The sequence below is a fragment of the Myotis daubentonii genome, chromosome 3 (genome assembly GCF_963259705.1).
Source record: "Myotis daubentonii chromosome 3, mMyoDau2.1, whole genome shotgun sequence".
Classification (NCBI taxonomy): domain Eukaryota; kingdom Metazoa; phylum Chordata; class Mammalia; order Chiroptera; family Vespertilionidae; genus Myotis; species Myotis daubentonii.
In genome coordinates, this window is record NC_081842.1 from 81,863,905 (window position 1) to 81,882,657 (window position 18,753).

The 18,753-nt window shown below is 37.1% G+C and overlaps 1 protein-coding gene across 13 annotated transcripts in view; it reads right to left on the minus strand.

The window, feature by feature from the left end:
* SENP7 (SUMO specific peptidase 7) overlaps nucleotides 1-18,753 on the minus strand; it is a 174,117-nt gene that overhangs the window by 11,123 nt on the left and 144,241 nt on the right. For 8 of the 13 annotated variants that reach the window (XM_059688020.1, XM_059688015.1, XM_059688014.1 and 5 more), the window contains 5 exons: nucleotides 16,853-16,948; nucleotides 8,651-8,830; nucleotides 7,325-7,587; nucleotides 5,212-5,345; nucleotides 3,320-3,436 (listed from right to left, as the gene is read on the minus strand). In XM_059688020.1, coding sequence (XP_059544003.1) covers nucleotides 3,320-3,436; nucleotides 5,212-5,345; nucleotides 7,325-7,587; nucleotides 8,651-8,830; nucleotides 16,853-16,948 — 790 coding nt within the window. The remainder of the gene's footprint in view (nucleotides 1-3,319; nucleotides 3,437-5,211; nucleotides 5,346-7,324; nucleotides 7,588-8,650; nucleotides 8,831-16,852; nucleotides 16,949-18,753) is intronic. The other 5 variants (XM_059688021.1, XM_059688017.1, XM_059688016.1 and 2 more) reach the window with 1 other exon arrangement.

The window sequence follows — 18,753 nt, forward strand, 5'->3', positions numbered from 1 at the left end:
AAAAAATCTTAATTCTGAAACATGAATAATCTATAAATTCTTAGACCACTTCTATACTAAAAATCCTTCAATATAAGATTATAATTCAATCATTGAATAATTAAACCTTTCATGATCAGAGAACTCAACTATTCCTTTTTTTGTTTGTTGTTAAAACTCATTTGAGTGTATTTTTCCCATTGGTTTTTTAGAAAGTGGAAGGGATGAAAGGAGGGGGGGAGAGAGAGAGACATCAATGTAAGAGAGACACACTAATTGGTTGCCTCCCACACCGCCCCAACCAGGGCTGGGAATCGAACCCAAGACCCTTAGGTACCTGTGCCTGTGCTCCAACCATGGGGAAACACAGGCTAGGGCAGAACTCTACTATTTTTAATGTTTATGCAGGTTTAAAAATTACCTTATAATTATTTTTTTTTAAACGTAACAGACAAAGAAAATGTGAAGTTTTTTATAATGTGATTATGGGAAAGATATACTACAGGGAAGGAGACACAAAGAATGCTTGATCTGAATGATGATTAAAATGGGTGTATACATATGTGAAAATCAGCTTTATACTTTACTACTTGAAAGTTATTCATCAATTTAAAAAATAAATAGAAAGTAGCTTAAAAAATAAAGTTAGAATCCCCTCTGAAAATAAGGAATACATATATAGGCAGTTCCATGAGAAGGAAGTATAGAAAAATACTATTTTTTTTAAATATATTTTTATTGATTTTTTTACATAGAAGAAGGGAGAGGGATAGAGAGTTAGAAACATCGATGAGAGAGATCGATTAGCTGCCTCCTCACGCTCCCCACTAGGGATGTGCCCGCAACCAAGGTACATGCCCTTGACCGCAATCGAACCTGGGACCCTTGAGTCCGCAGGCCGACGCTCTATCCACTGAGCCAAACCGGTTCGGCAGAAAAATACTATATCTGCATTAAAAATAAAATTTTATTAGTTAATCCCAAAGAACATATTAAAATACAAAAAAATGATCCATTTCATCTCATAAAATATAAATTTGATACTATTATAGGATACAAAAAATAAGTAAGATTCAAAGTGCTTAACTTTTAGAGGGAGAATAATTATAAAACTACCAAATAACTTTAAAATAAGGCAAAATAGTATAAGTACCATAAAAGAGATACAAATGAAGTTTTATGTGAGTTAATAATAACTGTTTAGAAGATCAGGAAACGTTTCACAAAGGTACCACTTGCAAGGAACCTTGAAAAGGAATAAAATTTCAACAAGTTGAAATAAGAGGTGAGAATTCCAGGAAGCAGGAAAAACAGAGCATTAATACAGAAGTGTGAATAGGGATGGGCTTTGTTTAGCAAACTGTTTATAATTCAATTTTGCTGGACTATGTAGTACATATATGTATAAGGCTGAAAAGATAGATTGGTGTAATATTATCAAGATCCTCAAATGTCAGACTGTGTTTGAACTCATTTTGACAGGTAATATTACTAAAAGTTCCCAAGAATTGCTTTCTTAGGGCAGTTTAAGAAAAATAAAGTTAAAAAAACATACTCAATGGACAACAAAACAGAGACAAAAGATACAGGGAGACTACTTAAAAAGGCAGAATTACAATTTAGGTGAGATAAGGAGTACTAGAAAGATCATGACAACAAAGAGATTAAATGAACTTGAGAGACAGAATCTGTTAAAATTGGCAACTCAATATGTAGAAAGCGAATGGGGGGGATAAAGAGTCCATGATAATGAAGACTTTCACTCCCAGTCTAGATAGAATAATAAGGATCGGATTTACCCTTCTGCTTGGAAAAAAAAAAAAATTAAAAATGTAAAACAATCGTTTTTAAAACCCTGGACATCAGGCAACAAAGAACAGTGATCTTTGAGAAATGTGAAACAAGGTAAGCTCCACTAATGCCCCTGGTACTGCCTTGACAGTTTCCAGGCTGCAGCACAAGGAGTAACATGAGGCCTGACAGACTCCCCGAGTTGAAGAGATGGATGTGAGTCAGAAGAGACCAAGGCAGCCAGGGTTCGCAGATCTGAATATTGGAAAGAAAAGAACTGTCTGCATAGAGAACTCCAAACATCTTCAGAAAGTTCTCAAGTAGTCAGCAGCATATTGATCACTGTATGGGTGTAAGGAAAATACCCAAGGCTGGGGAAAAAAACTACCAGAAAAGATGAGATAGAACCATACCCAGCATTTCCACAGGCCATGGGAATAATGCCTTTTCCTACCAGCTAGGCTGGCATACCTCATGATTCATGAGGCCCCGGGTAGAACACTCTGAAAGGTCTTTCCTCAGAGGTCAGGATTAATTTATTGGTCTTGGCTAACAAATCACAAAAAGCATGACCCTTAAAAGCATCAAACTGCTTCCAAAAAATCTGTGTTCCATAATAAAATTCAATTAATATTTATAGGAATACAAAAGTGCCTAGCACCCAATAAAAAATCACCAGACATGCAAAGAAGCAAAACAATACAAAATAAAAACACTCACAATGAAAAGAAAAACTGATCCAAAACTGACACAGATATTAGAATAAGTAGAAAAGGACAAGGAAACAGTTATCATAACTATATTCCAAACAGTTACTATAACTAAATAGAGACATGGAAGATATAAAAAAGGACGCATATTAAACTTCTAGAGCTTAAATCTACAATGTCAAGGATAAAGAGTAAATGCTAGTGTGAGATTTGGGGCCTGAGTGACTAGACTAAGTACTGGATTATCAGTAAAATAGGGCTTAGGTAAAATGACAATAAATTTAGTTTGAGGGGGTTCAATGAAATAATTAGAGACATCTAAAAGAAGTGAAGGGATACAGTACAAAATGAAGGCATGATAGTTGAAAAAACTTCCCTATCCCTTCAGCTTGGCTATACAAAAATTTGAAAGTTATTCTTTTTTAAATAGTGGTATGGATTTTTAAAATGACTGTTAACTCTTAATTGTGCTTAGGGACACAATAGATAACTACACAGAGTTGCTTCTTTTCAATTAGTTCCCAAAGTGATTTGTAATTATGTAAGTAGTTCCTTCATCACAATAATAGTCAAAGAAGAATAAATCAAAAACAAACAAAAACTAAAATAAACTAAAAAACAGTAGCTCTTCTGAAGTACATAGTATCTATTGGAAATAAGGGAATACAACTGAGTTAGTCAACTCTAGAAAACGTTTGTAATCAAAAAATTTCCAAATCTAGTATCTTGGCAGGTTACTTTTATCTAGAGTTAAATACTTCAAATATAAAAACATTTACTTTAAGATTCACATCAACACCTGTAAAACAAATGAGAAGATCATTTAGCATTGTACTTACTTAAGGTAGAAATCAATAATTACATCATTAAGAAACTCCCCTTCTTCTAAGCACTCCAGATCTTCGCTAGTTACTCCTAATCCCCCCTTGGTAGGTGGTGGAGGATATACAATCAACCTTAAAAGTAAAAATAAAGTTAAAGTATATTGGTATTAAAAATTCTAGTATCAAAAAGATTTGTCATATGGTACAATAACAGGGTAATAGTGTTCAAATAACTAAAATATATAGAGTAAAAATTATTTGACAGGATACAAGCAATTATATTTTCCTCCCTTAATTTTCACAAGCTAATAATAGCAGTCTCATTGAGCATATTTTCCTTTCCAATCCTTCTCATGTAGGCTGGTCTCAGTAGCTGTTAAATCTATAGGTTATATCTCACAATCAATCACAATACCATTGAGGATGTCTATCTTTTGTATAATTTTTAACTTTCAACAAACTGATATAATAAAACCATGGATGATTTTCCTATGGTATACTTTCCAACTCTAATAAGTGAATCCCTATTCAGATTCCTAGTTCTTTTCTAATCAGAAGAGCCAGCTGTCAAAAACTATGCTCTACTGGTGGCTAGTCTAAGCCAGCAGCTGGGTAATGAAAATAATAGGGAGCTTAAGGAGGCAAGTTTCCTATAATAAAGAGCTTATAATGTAAAACTTAAGAGAACATAAGGGAAAGAAATAATTAGGACACAATCAAAAAGAAGTAGAAAACAGATGACAACTAATTAGGCATGTTTCTTCTAATATCCTCTCTTGAAGTTCAGAAATAAGACCAGTAGCAGCTGTGAATTCAAAACTATAATCTTGGCATACATAAGTGCACAAATCTATACTAAAAAAAGGGTAATATGCAAATGGTAGTGACACCCTCATGCCGTAACGGCCGATCAGCAGGAGGCTGCATTTACGGCAGGTGTGGGTGGACAGGGCTGCGTGCGTGGTGAGGTCAGGACGTGAGGCTGCATCCCCCGCCTGACACTGGCTGGGGACGTGACGCTGTTATTGTTTCTTTATTAATAAATGTATATATTATTTTCATATACACTTTACTAATTTTCTTTCATCTCTGACACTTCTATTATAAAGGGCAAATAGCAATATTAAAATATTTCCTCTAATTAATTCCCTTTTAATGTGCACAAATTTCATGCACCAGACCACTAGTATAGTAAATAATAAAGGTATAATATGTACTTCTTGAACTAGAAAGATTTAAGAAGATAAAAGTCATCTGCAATTGACTTAATCTTGATAAGCATGGCACCTAAACCAAAAAAGACTGAAAATTTTAAATGCTAATATTATAGTTTCTATTTATCAGCTATTTTCCTATCCTGTGCTTTCATGTGGTGTTTTTTTCCCCTAAAACACAGAAAAGGAATACACAGAGGAATAAAACCACCCTCAAATGCACAGACACCTGATTCTGCCTTCCCACTATGAGAAGATATATAAAAGATGAAATATAAACAAAAAAAAGCAATTTCTGAAAGGGAAGTTCTGATAAATTCTAAAATACCTTAAATTGAGGCACACTTTAATAAATAATTTCATTTTCATTTCCAAATATAAAATATATAATCTTAAAAATCATACATTGCTATTTAAATATTTTCAATAAATGCTTTAATCTTACAAAATTTTATAGTTTGGCTACTATTTCTGTCTTATTAACATTAAACTAAATGAAATGGCACAATTGTTTTACTTAATAAAATTTTTTTTAACTTTCTCATAAATTTAGAAAAAGCATTATTTTCATTATTAGCCATTCAGTGTGAAAGTAAAACTCAAAACATTTAAAAAGGTAAACTAAAATCAGCAGCATGAGTGAAACGACTAGTGTGCCCACCTATTACAAACAGGACATGACACAGTACATACTTCTGAACAGGTCCAGTGTGCCTGACTTCTCGCCATTCTTCATCTGGGTTAGTTGTAATAGAAAGTGAGTAGCAACCGCTACTTTGCTTCTGCAGGAAGGTGTAATTAGGTTTGGCTGCATCTATATTTGAGGGCTGACAGCAAATGGGGAGAAAAGTCTCCTTATAGATACATAAATACATATAAACTCTGAAAAGAACAGTCAAAACCTAGACTTGTAAAGAGAAAATGTGACTAAAAAAAATCCAAATCACGATATTATATCTATACTTTTAGAATTTCTGCAAAGATATAAGCATCAAAATACTATTGATCAAAAGATATTGTACATAATCAAAGTTTCAGTTGAAGTGTTACTTATAAATGAGCTTTATAATTAAAAGAGAATCTGTGCAGCTCAAAATGAACAAAAAAGGTGATAATATAATAGAAAACATTTTTAAAGAGGAACTGAGTTTATAATAATATAAATTGATATTCTATTATTAAATGGAAAAGTAGAATGTAAATTTGTATATACAATATAGTTAGCATGCAAAATTGTTACAATCCTATATAATAAAGAGGTAATATGCAAATTGACTGTCATGCCCTCACAAGATGGCGGCGCCCACAGCAGGGGCAGGCCAGCAGCTCCCTGCGCCTGCCGCCAGAATCCCCACAGCCCCGCCGGAGCCTCGGATCCTCCTGCACCCCCCACTGACTGAGGCTCAGGCAAGCAGGGCCGGCCGAGGCGCAGGCAAGCCTTGGATGGCGGCTGCCCAGATGCCCAGGGCCAGCTCAAGGCGCAGGTAACCAGGGCCAGCTGAGGCTTGCGCGGCCGGCTGTGGCAGCAGCAGAGGTGTGATGATGGCGTCGCCTTCCCCTGATCACTGGTCACCTCCTGCTCCTGAGGGCTCCCGGACTGTGAGAGGGGGCAGGCCGGGCTGAGGGACCCCCCTCCAATGCATGAATTTCCATGCACTGGGCCTCTAGTGTATACATAAAGAAAGAAAATCTCACACCTTGTCTTCCTAATGTGGCTTCCTACAAGCCTTCTAAATAACAGATTAGCCCCTGCCCAGACTGTCCTGTGTGTAGGTATACATGCACATGCATGCTCCACAGCAAACTTAATAAACACGCTTCTCTCTAGAGTTATTTTTTTTTAAAAGAGCATATTTAAACTTACTATGAATTGTTTTAAGGTAATTTAGACTTACAGAAGAATTACAAAAAACAAGCCTCTCCCAGATTCCAGTAATATTAACATCTTATATAACCGTAGTACAATTATCAAAACTAAGACATTAACCCTGGTATAATATTATATGGTAAACTACAGACTTTATTCTGATTTCAACTAGTTTTCCACTAATATCTTTTTCCTGTTTCAGGACCTTACAATGCTTCAATCTTCCCTTATCTTTCATAACTTTTGTATTTTTAAAAAGTATCAATCAGTTATTTTGTAACCTGGTTTCTCTGGGTTTTTTCTCATGATTAGATTGAGATTATACAGTATTGGAAGAATACCACAGAAGTGATGTGCCCTTCTCGGTGTATGATGTGACAGGTATTAAGTCAGAATGTCTTATTATTGGTGGTATTAACTTGGATCACTTGGGTTAAGGTGATATCTGCCAGGATTCTCCACTGTTACTACTTTTTGTAATTAATAAATATATTGGGGAAGAGATTTTGAGATTATGCACTTATCCTGTTTCTCCTTAAATTTTCAGCAATTAAATTTAGCACCCAATCATACTATGATTTTTCTAATGGTGGTTTTATATTTCTCTCATTCTTTATATTTATTAATTGGAATACTTTTCTAAGAAAGACGTGTCCCTTATCCATCATTTATTATTTATGTATTCATTCATTAATTCAGTTATTTACTTATATCAATATAATTTTTTTGGTATTCATGTTATTCTTTAGTTATAATCACATACTATCATTACTGAGTTTGCTGATCAAACTGTTCTAGCTTTGGCACTGGGAGTTCTTTCAGGTTGGCTATTGTGCCCTTTAGACAAAACAGCATTTTGAAATCAGCCTAATTTCAATGAAAGAATTTTCACCAAACCTTCTCCCACCCCCTCACCAATTATATTAATCATGTGCTAACCTGAGATATTGATTGCATCTTCGTTTCTTCAGCAGCAGCAGCAAGGAAGGAACAAGTTGAAGCACAGTAATAATGAATAAAAGAACTTTCTTTCGAAGAAAGGTTCTGAAATAAAGGAAATGCCTGAACCCAAGACAATGGATAAGAAAGCTCTAATTCTCCAGTGGTTGTACTTATTTCTGTCATAATATCTTTCAATTTCAATTCTTCTCTTTGTGAAATAGGATTGTGTAGCTCAAGGAAAATGAATTCACTGGATTTTGCTATTAAAAAAAATGACAACAATTTTTTATCAATAGCGTTGTTTTTCAAGTGTATTATAATTAAAATAACTTGACTATTATTAACAGTAAGGTTGTTATATAACCACTAGCAAAGTAATCCAAGCAAATTAAATCCCAAAATTGGCCATTAGTAACTAGAACCAAAATTGACAATTTTTAGACTCCTTACTGCATTAGAATGTAAACTCCACAGGATATTGACCTCTGTATTTCCAGGATCTGGTGTTTAGGAGGTCTACTAAATATTTGTTACTGGATGTATAAATAAATGAATGAATAGTAACAAAGCAATTAATTATTTTTCTCTACCCTCCTCCATATATCAAATTTATTAATTTAAAAAATGTTCCAAATACTTCCTTCAATATCATTTTCTTTAATCAGCCATTTCAACAGTGGTCTCAAATGACATTCTCTTCCCTGATAATGATTATAAATGGCTAATTATATTTCTCCAACTTCTCTATGTAATCATAAATCTTCCCAATTAATTTTGAATTAGGATAGCAAAATAACTAAATTTAAACACACACACACACACACACACACACACACACACACACACACACACATATATATATATAAGTACTATGGGAACATACAGAAAAGTACTCAATCCAGTCTTAGAGAAAGGATATATAATTAAACTGAGTTTCTCTTTAGAAAGTAAATAAAATGTTGAAGTTAAAGACTTCTGTATGTTATTTAACTTTGTCACTAATTAGCTCAGTCACAGTTCATTTCGAAATCAGGGCAAGAAACTCATAAGAAAGGTAGCCAAGGATGGTAACTGACTAAAATATAAGGTATTCCTTTTATTTTAGAAAATAAAGTCATTTGACTGAGTAAAAGTATCAGGAGAAATTATGTGAATAAATAAAATAATTTATCTTACATAATATTAAGGGATAAATTTTTTTAATTTAATTAACTTAATTTCAAATCAGTGAAATTACATCTTATTAAATTACTTTAGAAGAAAACTATTTATTTACAGGACTTCTCAGGTTATCCTGACATTCAGAAATAATTTTATACTCACATTGCTGGCTTAACATAGAGTTTTCTAATTGGGTCTGAATGTCCTGAAGATAATGTGATGAGACCCAGAGGAAAAGGATAGCAAGACTCCTTTTACTGTGATCATCATCCTTACTTTTCCATAAACCAAACCTCTTTAAATGTGTGGTATCCACTAGCAATAAGACCTCATTCAAGGACACTAAAAGAAATAAAATACAACAAATTAATAAGTTAATCTATTTAGGAATACAGCACTTATACACTATCTAATCTATACTAATAAAGAGAAAAATGGTAATTGGCGTACGACGATACCTTTTCATTGGCTAATCAGGGCTATATGCAAATTAACTGCCAACTATGATTGGCAGTTAACTGCCAACTAAGATTGGCAGTTAACTGCCAACAAGATGGCGGTTAATTTGCATATGTAGGCACAATGCAGGGAGGCGAAAGGGAAAGCAGGAAGAAGCCCCCTGCCACTGACAGTGATCGGAAACCCAGGGGGGAGCTAAGAGCTGGGGGGCAGGGCAAAGGCGGCCCTGGGGCCGCCTTTGCCCTGCCCCCCAGCCATGATCGGAGAATCAGGCACCTTTTCCGCCCTGGCCAGTGATAGCAGGAAGTAGGGGTGGAGCCAGCGATGGGAGCTGGGCACGGTCGAAGCTGGCAGTCCCAGGAGCTAGGGGTCCCTTGCCTGGGCCTAAAGCGAAGCCCACGATCGCGGGGCCGCTGCAGCTGCGGGTCCCCGCTGCCCGGGCCGGACTCCTAGGCCAGAGGCGTCAGGCCTGGGCAAGGGGCCGATCCTGCGATTGGAGGGTGATGGGGGTCAACGCCTGAGGGCTTCCCAGTATGTGAGAGGGGGCAGGCTGGGCTGAGGGACCCCCCCCACACACACACCCAGTGCACGAATTTCGTGCACCGGGCCCCTAGTCTATCTATATAAAAGCCTAAGCGACCGAACAACCAACAACTGGTCAACCGGTCACTATGACACACAATGACCACCAGTGGGAAGACACTCAATGTAGGAGCTGCCCCCTGGTGGTCAGTGCGCTCCCATAACAGGAGCACCACTAAGCCAGATGCCAGACTCAGGGCTCATGCCTGGCCGCCGTAGCCCCAAGAAGGCAGCAGAGCAGCAGCAAGTCTACTGAGCTGCGGTGATGGTGGCAGGCGCAGCGGGGCCAGGATGAGCAGGAATGGCAGGCAGGAAAGGCAGGTGGCATTAGACCATAGGTTTTGGCCCGATACCCACAGGCTATGCTGAGGGACCCCACCAGTGCACACCAGGCCTCTAGTATACTATATTTTCAAAAAGAATTATTTTTCAAAAACGTAATTTCCAGTGCATTTCACTGAACTCAGATGAAATTCCCTAAACAATATTATTACAGTAACAAATACATTACAATTAGAAAAAAACAAATAATTAAATGGTAATTAAATGTAGCAATTTAGTCTCTTGCACTATATGATCTGTTATATCCAGGAATGTAAAATATGAAATTAAATTTCCATAGCATAAAAAACCGTGTCCAGAGAGATTTCTTACTAAGAATTCCACTAACACTAGCAAAATGGGAAGAAAAAAAAGACTATTTTACTAATGTATAAAAGTAAGCATAATATAACTTAGAAAATTATTTCTATCTTGATCAATACTATCAACCAAGCCTCCAAATGCTATCATAAGCCAATTTATGCCTCTCTTTCTTCTCCCAAAACATCTGCAGTGTAATTCTACTATACAGATTAGCCACTATGAAAAGATTCTCAAGAAGAGTATATATGAGCTTCTGAGTGGTCTAATATAATACTTCTTTTTAAATTCTTGCAGGTTTTACTTCTCAAAACTTCTAGGTAATCACTCTGAATTATCACTCTTCCTCCCTCTTGCTATCCTAAAAGAATCCACTCTGAGGACCTTTTTTAAATTCAAAGAAACATATAAAACTGGTATAAAGAAGTCCCAGAGGTCATCCAGTATAACTTTAAGAAAACAAGCAGCTAAACTAGGAATATAAATATCAGCTAAGTATAAACCCAGGATAGGTACTGACTTGAAATAAATTTCTTAGCACTCCTCCCCTCATTATCTCCTGGAACCTTCCTACTCAAATGTAGTCCTCAGCCTCTGTCATTGACATCACCTGGGAGCCCGCAGAACTACAGAAAATCAGGTCCCACCCTAGATCTACTGAATCAGAAGTGTCAGTTTAACAAAAAATCCCAGGTGATTCATATGAACATGAAAGTTTGAAAGCATTTTACAGTAAGCATTCAAATACTTATTAACTAGTTATTATCTTAATGTTCCCATGCCAGCCATTCTTTTTTTACTTTCTGTTCTAAGTTAATACATTTTAAACATCTATTTCATATTTCCCCCTTCTTTCTTTCATTCTTTCCTTCCCTTATTCCATTTCTCCAAGTCTTTTTCTTGTTCCTTTTCTGCATTTCTTTCTATTTACCCTCTGGGCCTGTCTGCATGCATACCAGCCTACCTTTTCTCTCCTCCTATCCTGTCTTATCCTACCCTAGGTCCCCTCTTTCCTTTACTCTCTATTTACTGGCTCCTTTCAATAGACTATCAATTACCTATCTATGGCTCTATCTATATTTTATATTCCTACCTACCTAACCTTCCTATCGATCATCCATCCATCTTATATTTTACTGTAATATTTTAACTGACTTTTTAGATTTCTTTCCCCCGCTTTCCAAAATTGCACTTTTCTTACTAGTTCCTCCTTTTCAAACCCTGTTTCTCTTGCTCACATTTTTTCACTTCTTTTATATTTTACTCTTTCCTACTGATTCATCACTCTATTTAAACTTCTCTTTCCTCTCACTTCCTCCCTTTGTATCTTTCCCCTTCCTTCTTTTATAGCCTTTTACAATATCTTTCCTCACTCCATTTCATTCCCTTTTTCTTTCTCTATCCCTAGCCTGCCTTTGTCCTGCATGCCTGCCTGCCTTTTCTTCCCTCTTTCCTTCCCGACTTCATTCCTTCTTCCCTCTTTTCCTTCACTCTTTCTCTCTCCCTCTCTCCCTTCCTCTTTCCCTCTTCCATTTCTCCCTCCCTCCTTCCTTCTCTACCTTTCTTCTTTCCATTCTTTACTGGTTCTTCTTTAAATAAAAAAAATTTAAAAACCATTATTTTCATTTCTATCTCTTTTGTTCTTTTTCTCATTACTTTGTACAGTCTTTCATATCGGCTTATACCTTTTAAATCGGCTGAGGTCACGATTGTCTTTTTCAATTGGGAAGGAGTCTCTCTTCTCTCTCTCTCTCTATCTCTCTCTCTCTCTCTCTGTCTCCCTCTCCTCTCTCTCTCTAGCTATCCTTCTTAATTTTACTGTATTTTTTAATACTCCCACTTTTTTCCAGCTTATTATTATATAATTAACATATAACACTATGAGTTTAGGTATAAAACATGTTGATTTGATACACTTATTTATTGCATTGCAATTACCACCCTAATGTTAGCTAACTCCATCATATCACATAATTACTTCATTTTTGTGCTGAGAGCATGTAAGATCTATTCTCTTAGCTACTTTCAAGTATATATTCAGTATTATTAGCTATAACCAATCTGTATATTAGACCTCCAGAACTTATCTATCTTTGAATTGAGTTTTTACTCTAACCAACATCTCCCCATTTCCCTCCCTCACCCCCCCCCCGCACCCCGGCCCCGCACCCCCCGCACCCCCACTCAGCAGCCTCTGCCCTGGTAACCACCATTCTAGTCTCTGTGAGTCAGCTTTATTAGAGTTCACATATAAGCAATATCATGCACTATTTGGCTTCTTTCACTTAGTATAATACCTTCAAGGTCCATCCATGTTGCCCTTGTTTCTCATGGCTGAATAATATTCGTGTGTGTGTGTGTGTGTGTGTGTATGTGTGTACACACTACATCTTTACCCATCCGTTGATAGACACTTTGATTTTCCTATACTTTGCTACTGTTAATAATGTTGCAATAAACATGGGGTGCACATATCTCTTCAAATACTATTTGCATTTTCTCTGGATGTATACCCATAAGGATTACTGGATCATATGATAATTCTACATTTAATTTTTTGAGAAACTTCCATATCAATTTCCATAGTGATTGCGCCAACTTATATTCCCACCAACAATACACAACACTTGTTATTTCTTGTCTTTTTTATGACAGCCAATCTAACAGGTGTGAGGTGATACTTATTTTGTTTTTGGTTTGCATTTCCCTATTGATTAGAGATGTTGAGCATCTTTTCATGTGCTTATTGGCCATTTGTAACTCTTCTTTGGAAAATGTCTACTCAACTCCTCTGTACATTTTTCAATCAAAATATTTTTTGGTTTTTTGTTTGTTGAGAGGTTTTTTTGTTTGTTTATTATTGAGTTAAATGAATTCTTTATATATTTTGGATAGTAACCAAAATCAGATATGTTATTTGGAAATATTTTCTTCCATTCTGTAGGTTGCCTTTTCATTTTGTTATTTCCTTTGTTGTAGAGAAGCTTTTCAGTTTAATGTAACTCCACTTGTCTATTTTTGCTTTTGTAACCTTTGCTTTTAGTGTCAAATCGAAGCAAAGCATTGCCTAGATGGATGTTAAGGAACTTACTGTCTATATTTTTTTCCAGGAGTTTCAGGTCTTACATTCAGTCTTTAATCCTTTTTGAATTGTATATAGTAAAGGTAGAGGTTCAGTTTCATTCTTTTGGATGTGGCTGTCGAGCTTTCCCAACACCATTTATTGAAGAGACTGTGGTTTCCCCATTATATATTTCTGGCTCCTTTGTTAAAAATTTATTGACCACAGACCCACCTGTGTGGCCCAGTGGTTGAGCGTTGACCTATGAACCAGGAAGTCATGGTTGGATTCCTGGTCATGGCACATTCCTGAGTTGCATCCCCAATAGGGGGCGTGTCAGGCAGCTAATCAATGATTCTCTCTCATCATTGAGGTTTCTATCTCTCTCCCTCTTCCTTCCTCTCTGAAATCAATAAAAATGTTTAAAAAAAGAAAAACAGCTTTTAAATTTTTCCCTTATAAAATAAATTTAACACTATCCTGGCTGCTGTAGCTCAGTTGGTTGGCCATCTTCTCATGTGTCAGAGGGTTGCTGGTTTGATTCCTGGTCAGGGAATATGCAGGGTTACAGGCTAGGTCCTGGGTAGGTGATGTGCAGGAGACAGCTGATGAACGTATCACTCTCACATAGATGTTTCTCTCTCTCTCCCTCTCTTATTCTCCTCCCTCTAGAAAATCTTTTATAAATAAAAAAAAGAAATTTCAATACCATCATAAGAAATATTTACCTTATTACCAAAATTTCCCCTGATATTTGGTTTATTCTGTTATAGAGCTATGGCAGACAGTGAAAGTGGGAGTTGTCTATCACTATGCCTACCCACTAATAGCGACCTTAGCAATACTATCCTAATTTTTATTTAGTAAGCAAGGTACCGAGCTTTTCAAAACTCTATTTCCTAGCTTCCTTTGCAAATAGATGTGTGGTCATATGACTAAGTTCTTGCTCGAAGCCGATCCACCCTTGCTGCTTGACGCAGTCACTGAAGGGATGTTTCAAGGGACCTGGCATATATGGCATACTGTTCTTAATATGTTTGCTCCCACTCTTAATGCTATGTGTTTTAAACAGGACCACCTCTCTGAGAAAGGTTGTTTCCCCAGGGGAGGATTTTTATCAGTAAAACCCCTTAACTAAATGCCAGGGGGTAGTTAATCACTTTAACTATGAACAATCACGCTTAAACTACATAATCTTTACTTAGAATAATCTCCTTCAGTTACTTCCTTGTAGCTTAATAGAACAATAGAATAACCTTGGAATGGAGATAAGAAACGCCCTAACCTTTGGAATAGAATGGATGGGATTAAGATCAAATAGGATAGGAGAAACCAAGATGGCGGGATAGGTAAACACCGGAGTTTGCTGCCTCGAACAACCACTTCAAAAATACAACTAAAAGCTGGAACGGACATCATCCAGAAGCACAGGAAGGCTGGCTGAGTGGAAATTCTACAACTAGAGGAAAGAGAAAAGCAAACCGAGACTTACAGGAGGTGCGGTGCAGAAGCAAAATACAAAGGAGCGGAGGAGCATGCGGAGAGTGCTGGCGGCTGAGGTCACGAATGTCTTTTTCAATTGGGAAGGAGTCTCAGGCTCTGAGCTCCAGTTCCGGGCGAGTCTCTGGGGACCCAGACTCATACGGGAGAAACGGGACTGTGTGGCATCGGTTGGAACTCGAGGGCAGCTTTCTCTCGGAGGCACACACAGCGATTGCCAAGGCCTCTGAGGACAGGACTGAGGGCAGCCATACTGCTCACTCCACTCCCCCGTTGACCCCCTGGGGATCCGCCCTGCCCAAGCCGTACACAAAGGCTTTTGCATATGAAAGGCCTGGCCCTTTGTAATCTGAAAATTACTTAACAAACTGCAGCTGCCCAAGGCCCCAGGGCAACTTGCATTGCTTTACAGCTGGCAGTCTGCAGGGTAGCCTCAGGCAGAGGCTAGATTAGCACCTCCTTAGATCCAAGAGCCAGTGTACCCAGTGGTCAGAGTGGGACCATCCAGATTACAACTCCTCAGATCCATAAGGGACACACTCAGGGGGCAGACTCAGTTAGCACCAAAGCCCTGCTGAAGCAAGTCTTGCCCCATAAGGGTGTCTTCAGCACAGAAGTTCTCCCACTGCAGACACAGCTGATTCTCACAGCCAATTGGCCTGGAGGTAATTCCCTCCCAGTGTTAACTACAACAATCAAGGCTTAACTACAACAAGACTGTGCACAAAGCCCGCAGGAGGGTGCACCGAGAGTGTCTACCTCGGGTAGTTGGGGAGACTGAGCCACCGGGCCCTGTAGGACACTTAGCACAGAAAGCCACTCTATCGACACAGCAAAGCATAAAAAATGCCGAGACAAAGAAACAGGACACAAATGACAGAAATGGAGGAAAGCAAACTACTGGATAGAGAGTTCAAAACCACACTTTTAAGGTTTTTCAAGAACTTTCTAGAAACCGCCAATAAATGTAGTGAGATCCTCAAGAAATCTAGTGAGACCCTCCATGTGATAAAGGATCAACTAGAAATTAAGCACACACAGACTGAAATAATGAATACTATACAGACTCCCAACAGCAGACCAAAGGATCGCAAGAATCAAGTCAAAGATTTGAAATACGAAGAAGCAAAAAACACCCAACCGGGAAAGCAAAATGAAAAAAGAATCCAAAAATACGAAGATAGTATAAGAAGCCTCTGGGACAGCTTCAAGCGTACCAACATCCGAATTATAAGGGTGCCAGAAGAAGAGAGAGAGCAAGATATTGAAAACCAATTTGAAGAAATAATGACAGAAAACTTCCCCTTCCTGGTGAAAGAAATAGACTTACAACTCCAGGAAGCGCAGAGAACCCCAAACAAAAGGAACCCAAAGAGGACCACAACAAGACACATCATAATTAAAATGCCAAGAGCAAAAGACAAAGAGAGAATCTTAAAAGCAGCAAGAGAAAGAAACTCAGTTACGTACAAGGGAATACCCATACGACTGTCAGCTGATTTCTCAACAGAAACTTTGCAGGCCAGAAGGGAGTGGCAAGAAATATTCAAAGTGATGAATAGCAAGAACCTACAACCAAGATTACTTTACCCAGCAAAGCTATCATTCAGAATTGAAGGTCAGATAAAGAGCTTCACAGATAAGGAAAAGCTAAAGGAGTTCATCACCACCAAACCAGTATTATATGAAATGCTGAAAGGTATCCTTTAAGAAGAGGAAGAAGAAGAAAAAGGTAAAGATACAAATTATGAACAACAAATACGCATCTATCAACAAGTGAATCTAAGAATCAAGTGAATAAATAATCTGATGAACAGAATGAACTGGTGATTATAATAGAATCAGGGACATAGAAAGGGAATGGACTGACTATTCTTGGGGGGAAAAGGGAGGCGGGAAGAGATTGGACAAAAATCGTGCACCTATGGATGAGGACAGTGGGTGGGGAGTGAGGGCAGAGGGTGGGGTGGGAACTGGGAGGAGGGGAGTTATGGGGGGAAAAAAGAGGAACAAATGTAATAATCTGAACAATAAAGATTTAATTTTTTGAAAAAAAAGATCAAATAGGATAAATACAAATGTAAGAGGACAATAAAGAGGAACCTGGACATGATGATCACCTGAACTCGGCCTCCGTGTCCTTCCTTCTTCGCCGACTCCGTCCACACCTTGGGGAACCCCTGGATCTGTTGGGGCTGGACCCCAACAAGTTCTAGCTAGCAATATGTAAATAGAAGAAGTTAGGTGGCATGCACATCTAAAAAGGCTCCTTAAAATTAAGGGCAAGGGATAGGTGGTATGTTCCCTGTTAACCATTTCCCGCTTCCTCCTGCTTTCTACCTGGAACACTGACATGATGACAGGAGTATAAGCTGCCATATGGACCATGAGACAAAATTGAGGATGAAAGTCACATGTCAGAAATGAAAGAGTCGAAAAATAAAAAAGCCTGTGCCCCTGATGACCAAAATACACTAAACTAGCCCTTTCAGCCTACTTCTGGGTTTCTTCTATGTGAAGAAAAAAAATCACAGCCAAACATAATTAATAGCTAATATAAATATGGATAAATCAAATTTGCACTCAGCTGCTATAGAAAAGGAATAAACATTTAGATCCCTAGCTTTCCCATCTACAAGAAAAAATTTATATGCATGTATTGTTTTTTTAAAAAAAAATTGTACACAGAAACTTAGCATAGATTGGATTTGGGGAAGAAGACTAATATTGTCTTCTTTCATTATAAAATCAAAAACCCATTACCACTGACAGAATATTTTTCCATAACTTTCATTTAAATCATCTTTTAAAAATCATACAGCAAATAGAGGTCCAGTATTGCTTTTCCCAACTTGTCCAATATTTATAAAAATAAACCTTTTCAAAGATTTTTTTAAATCATATGGGATAGGAAAATCATTAAATAAAGCAATATTTGAGACAAATTAGAAATATTAACTATGAAAACCTAAAATGTCATTTTTGAAGTTTGTAGCATAAGAATATGAGAGGTAGCTCTGCTACACAGGTAGAACTACATCAAACTAAAAAGCTTCTGCACAGCAGAGGAAATCAAAAAATAAAAAGGAAACCTACAGAATGAGAGAAAATATTTGCAAATCATGTACCTAATAAGGTGTTAATATCCAAAATATATAAAGAACTCTTGAAACTCAACAGCAAAAACAAATAAACAGTTCCATTAAAAAGTGAGGAGAAAAATTAAATAAATATTTTTCCAAAGAAGACATATAGATGGCTAACAGGTACATGAAAAGGTGCTCAACATCACTACGTGCAAATGCAAATCAAAATCAAACCACAATAACATATCACCTAACACCTGTTAGAATGTCCATTTTCAAAAAGATAAGACAAAACTGCTGGTGAGATATGAAGAAAAGAGAATCCTTTTGCACTGCTGATGGAAATGAAAATTGGTGCAACCACTATGAAAAATAGTATGAAGGTTCCTCAAAAACTTGAAAATAGAACTACCATATGATCTAACAATTCCACCCAGGGTATTTATGGAAAAAAAAAAACTAATTCAAAAAGATATGTACACTCCCAGGTTCACTGCAGCATTATTTACAATAGCCATATGGAAAGGACCTAAATGTACACACACACACACACACACACACACACACACACACACACACACATATTGGAATACCATTTAGCCATAAAAGAGAATTAAATCTTGTCATTGGTGACAACATGCATGGACCTTGAAGACATTATGCTAAGTGAAATGTCAGACAAAGAAAGACAAATATCACATAATGATAATTATGTAGATTGTAAAAAACAAAACAAAAAACAAAAACAAAAAACCACCAAGCTCAGAAATTGAGTTCAGATTGGTGATTCCCAGAGGTGGGAAAAATGAGATAAGTGAAATGGATAAAAGGGTCAAAAGGCACAAACTTCCAGCTACAAAATAAATAAATCATGGGGATTTAATGTACAACATGGTGACTATATAACACTGTATTGCATATTTGAAAGTTGCTAG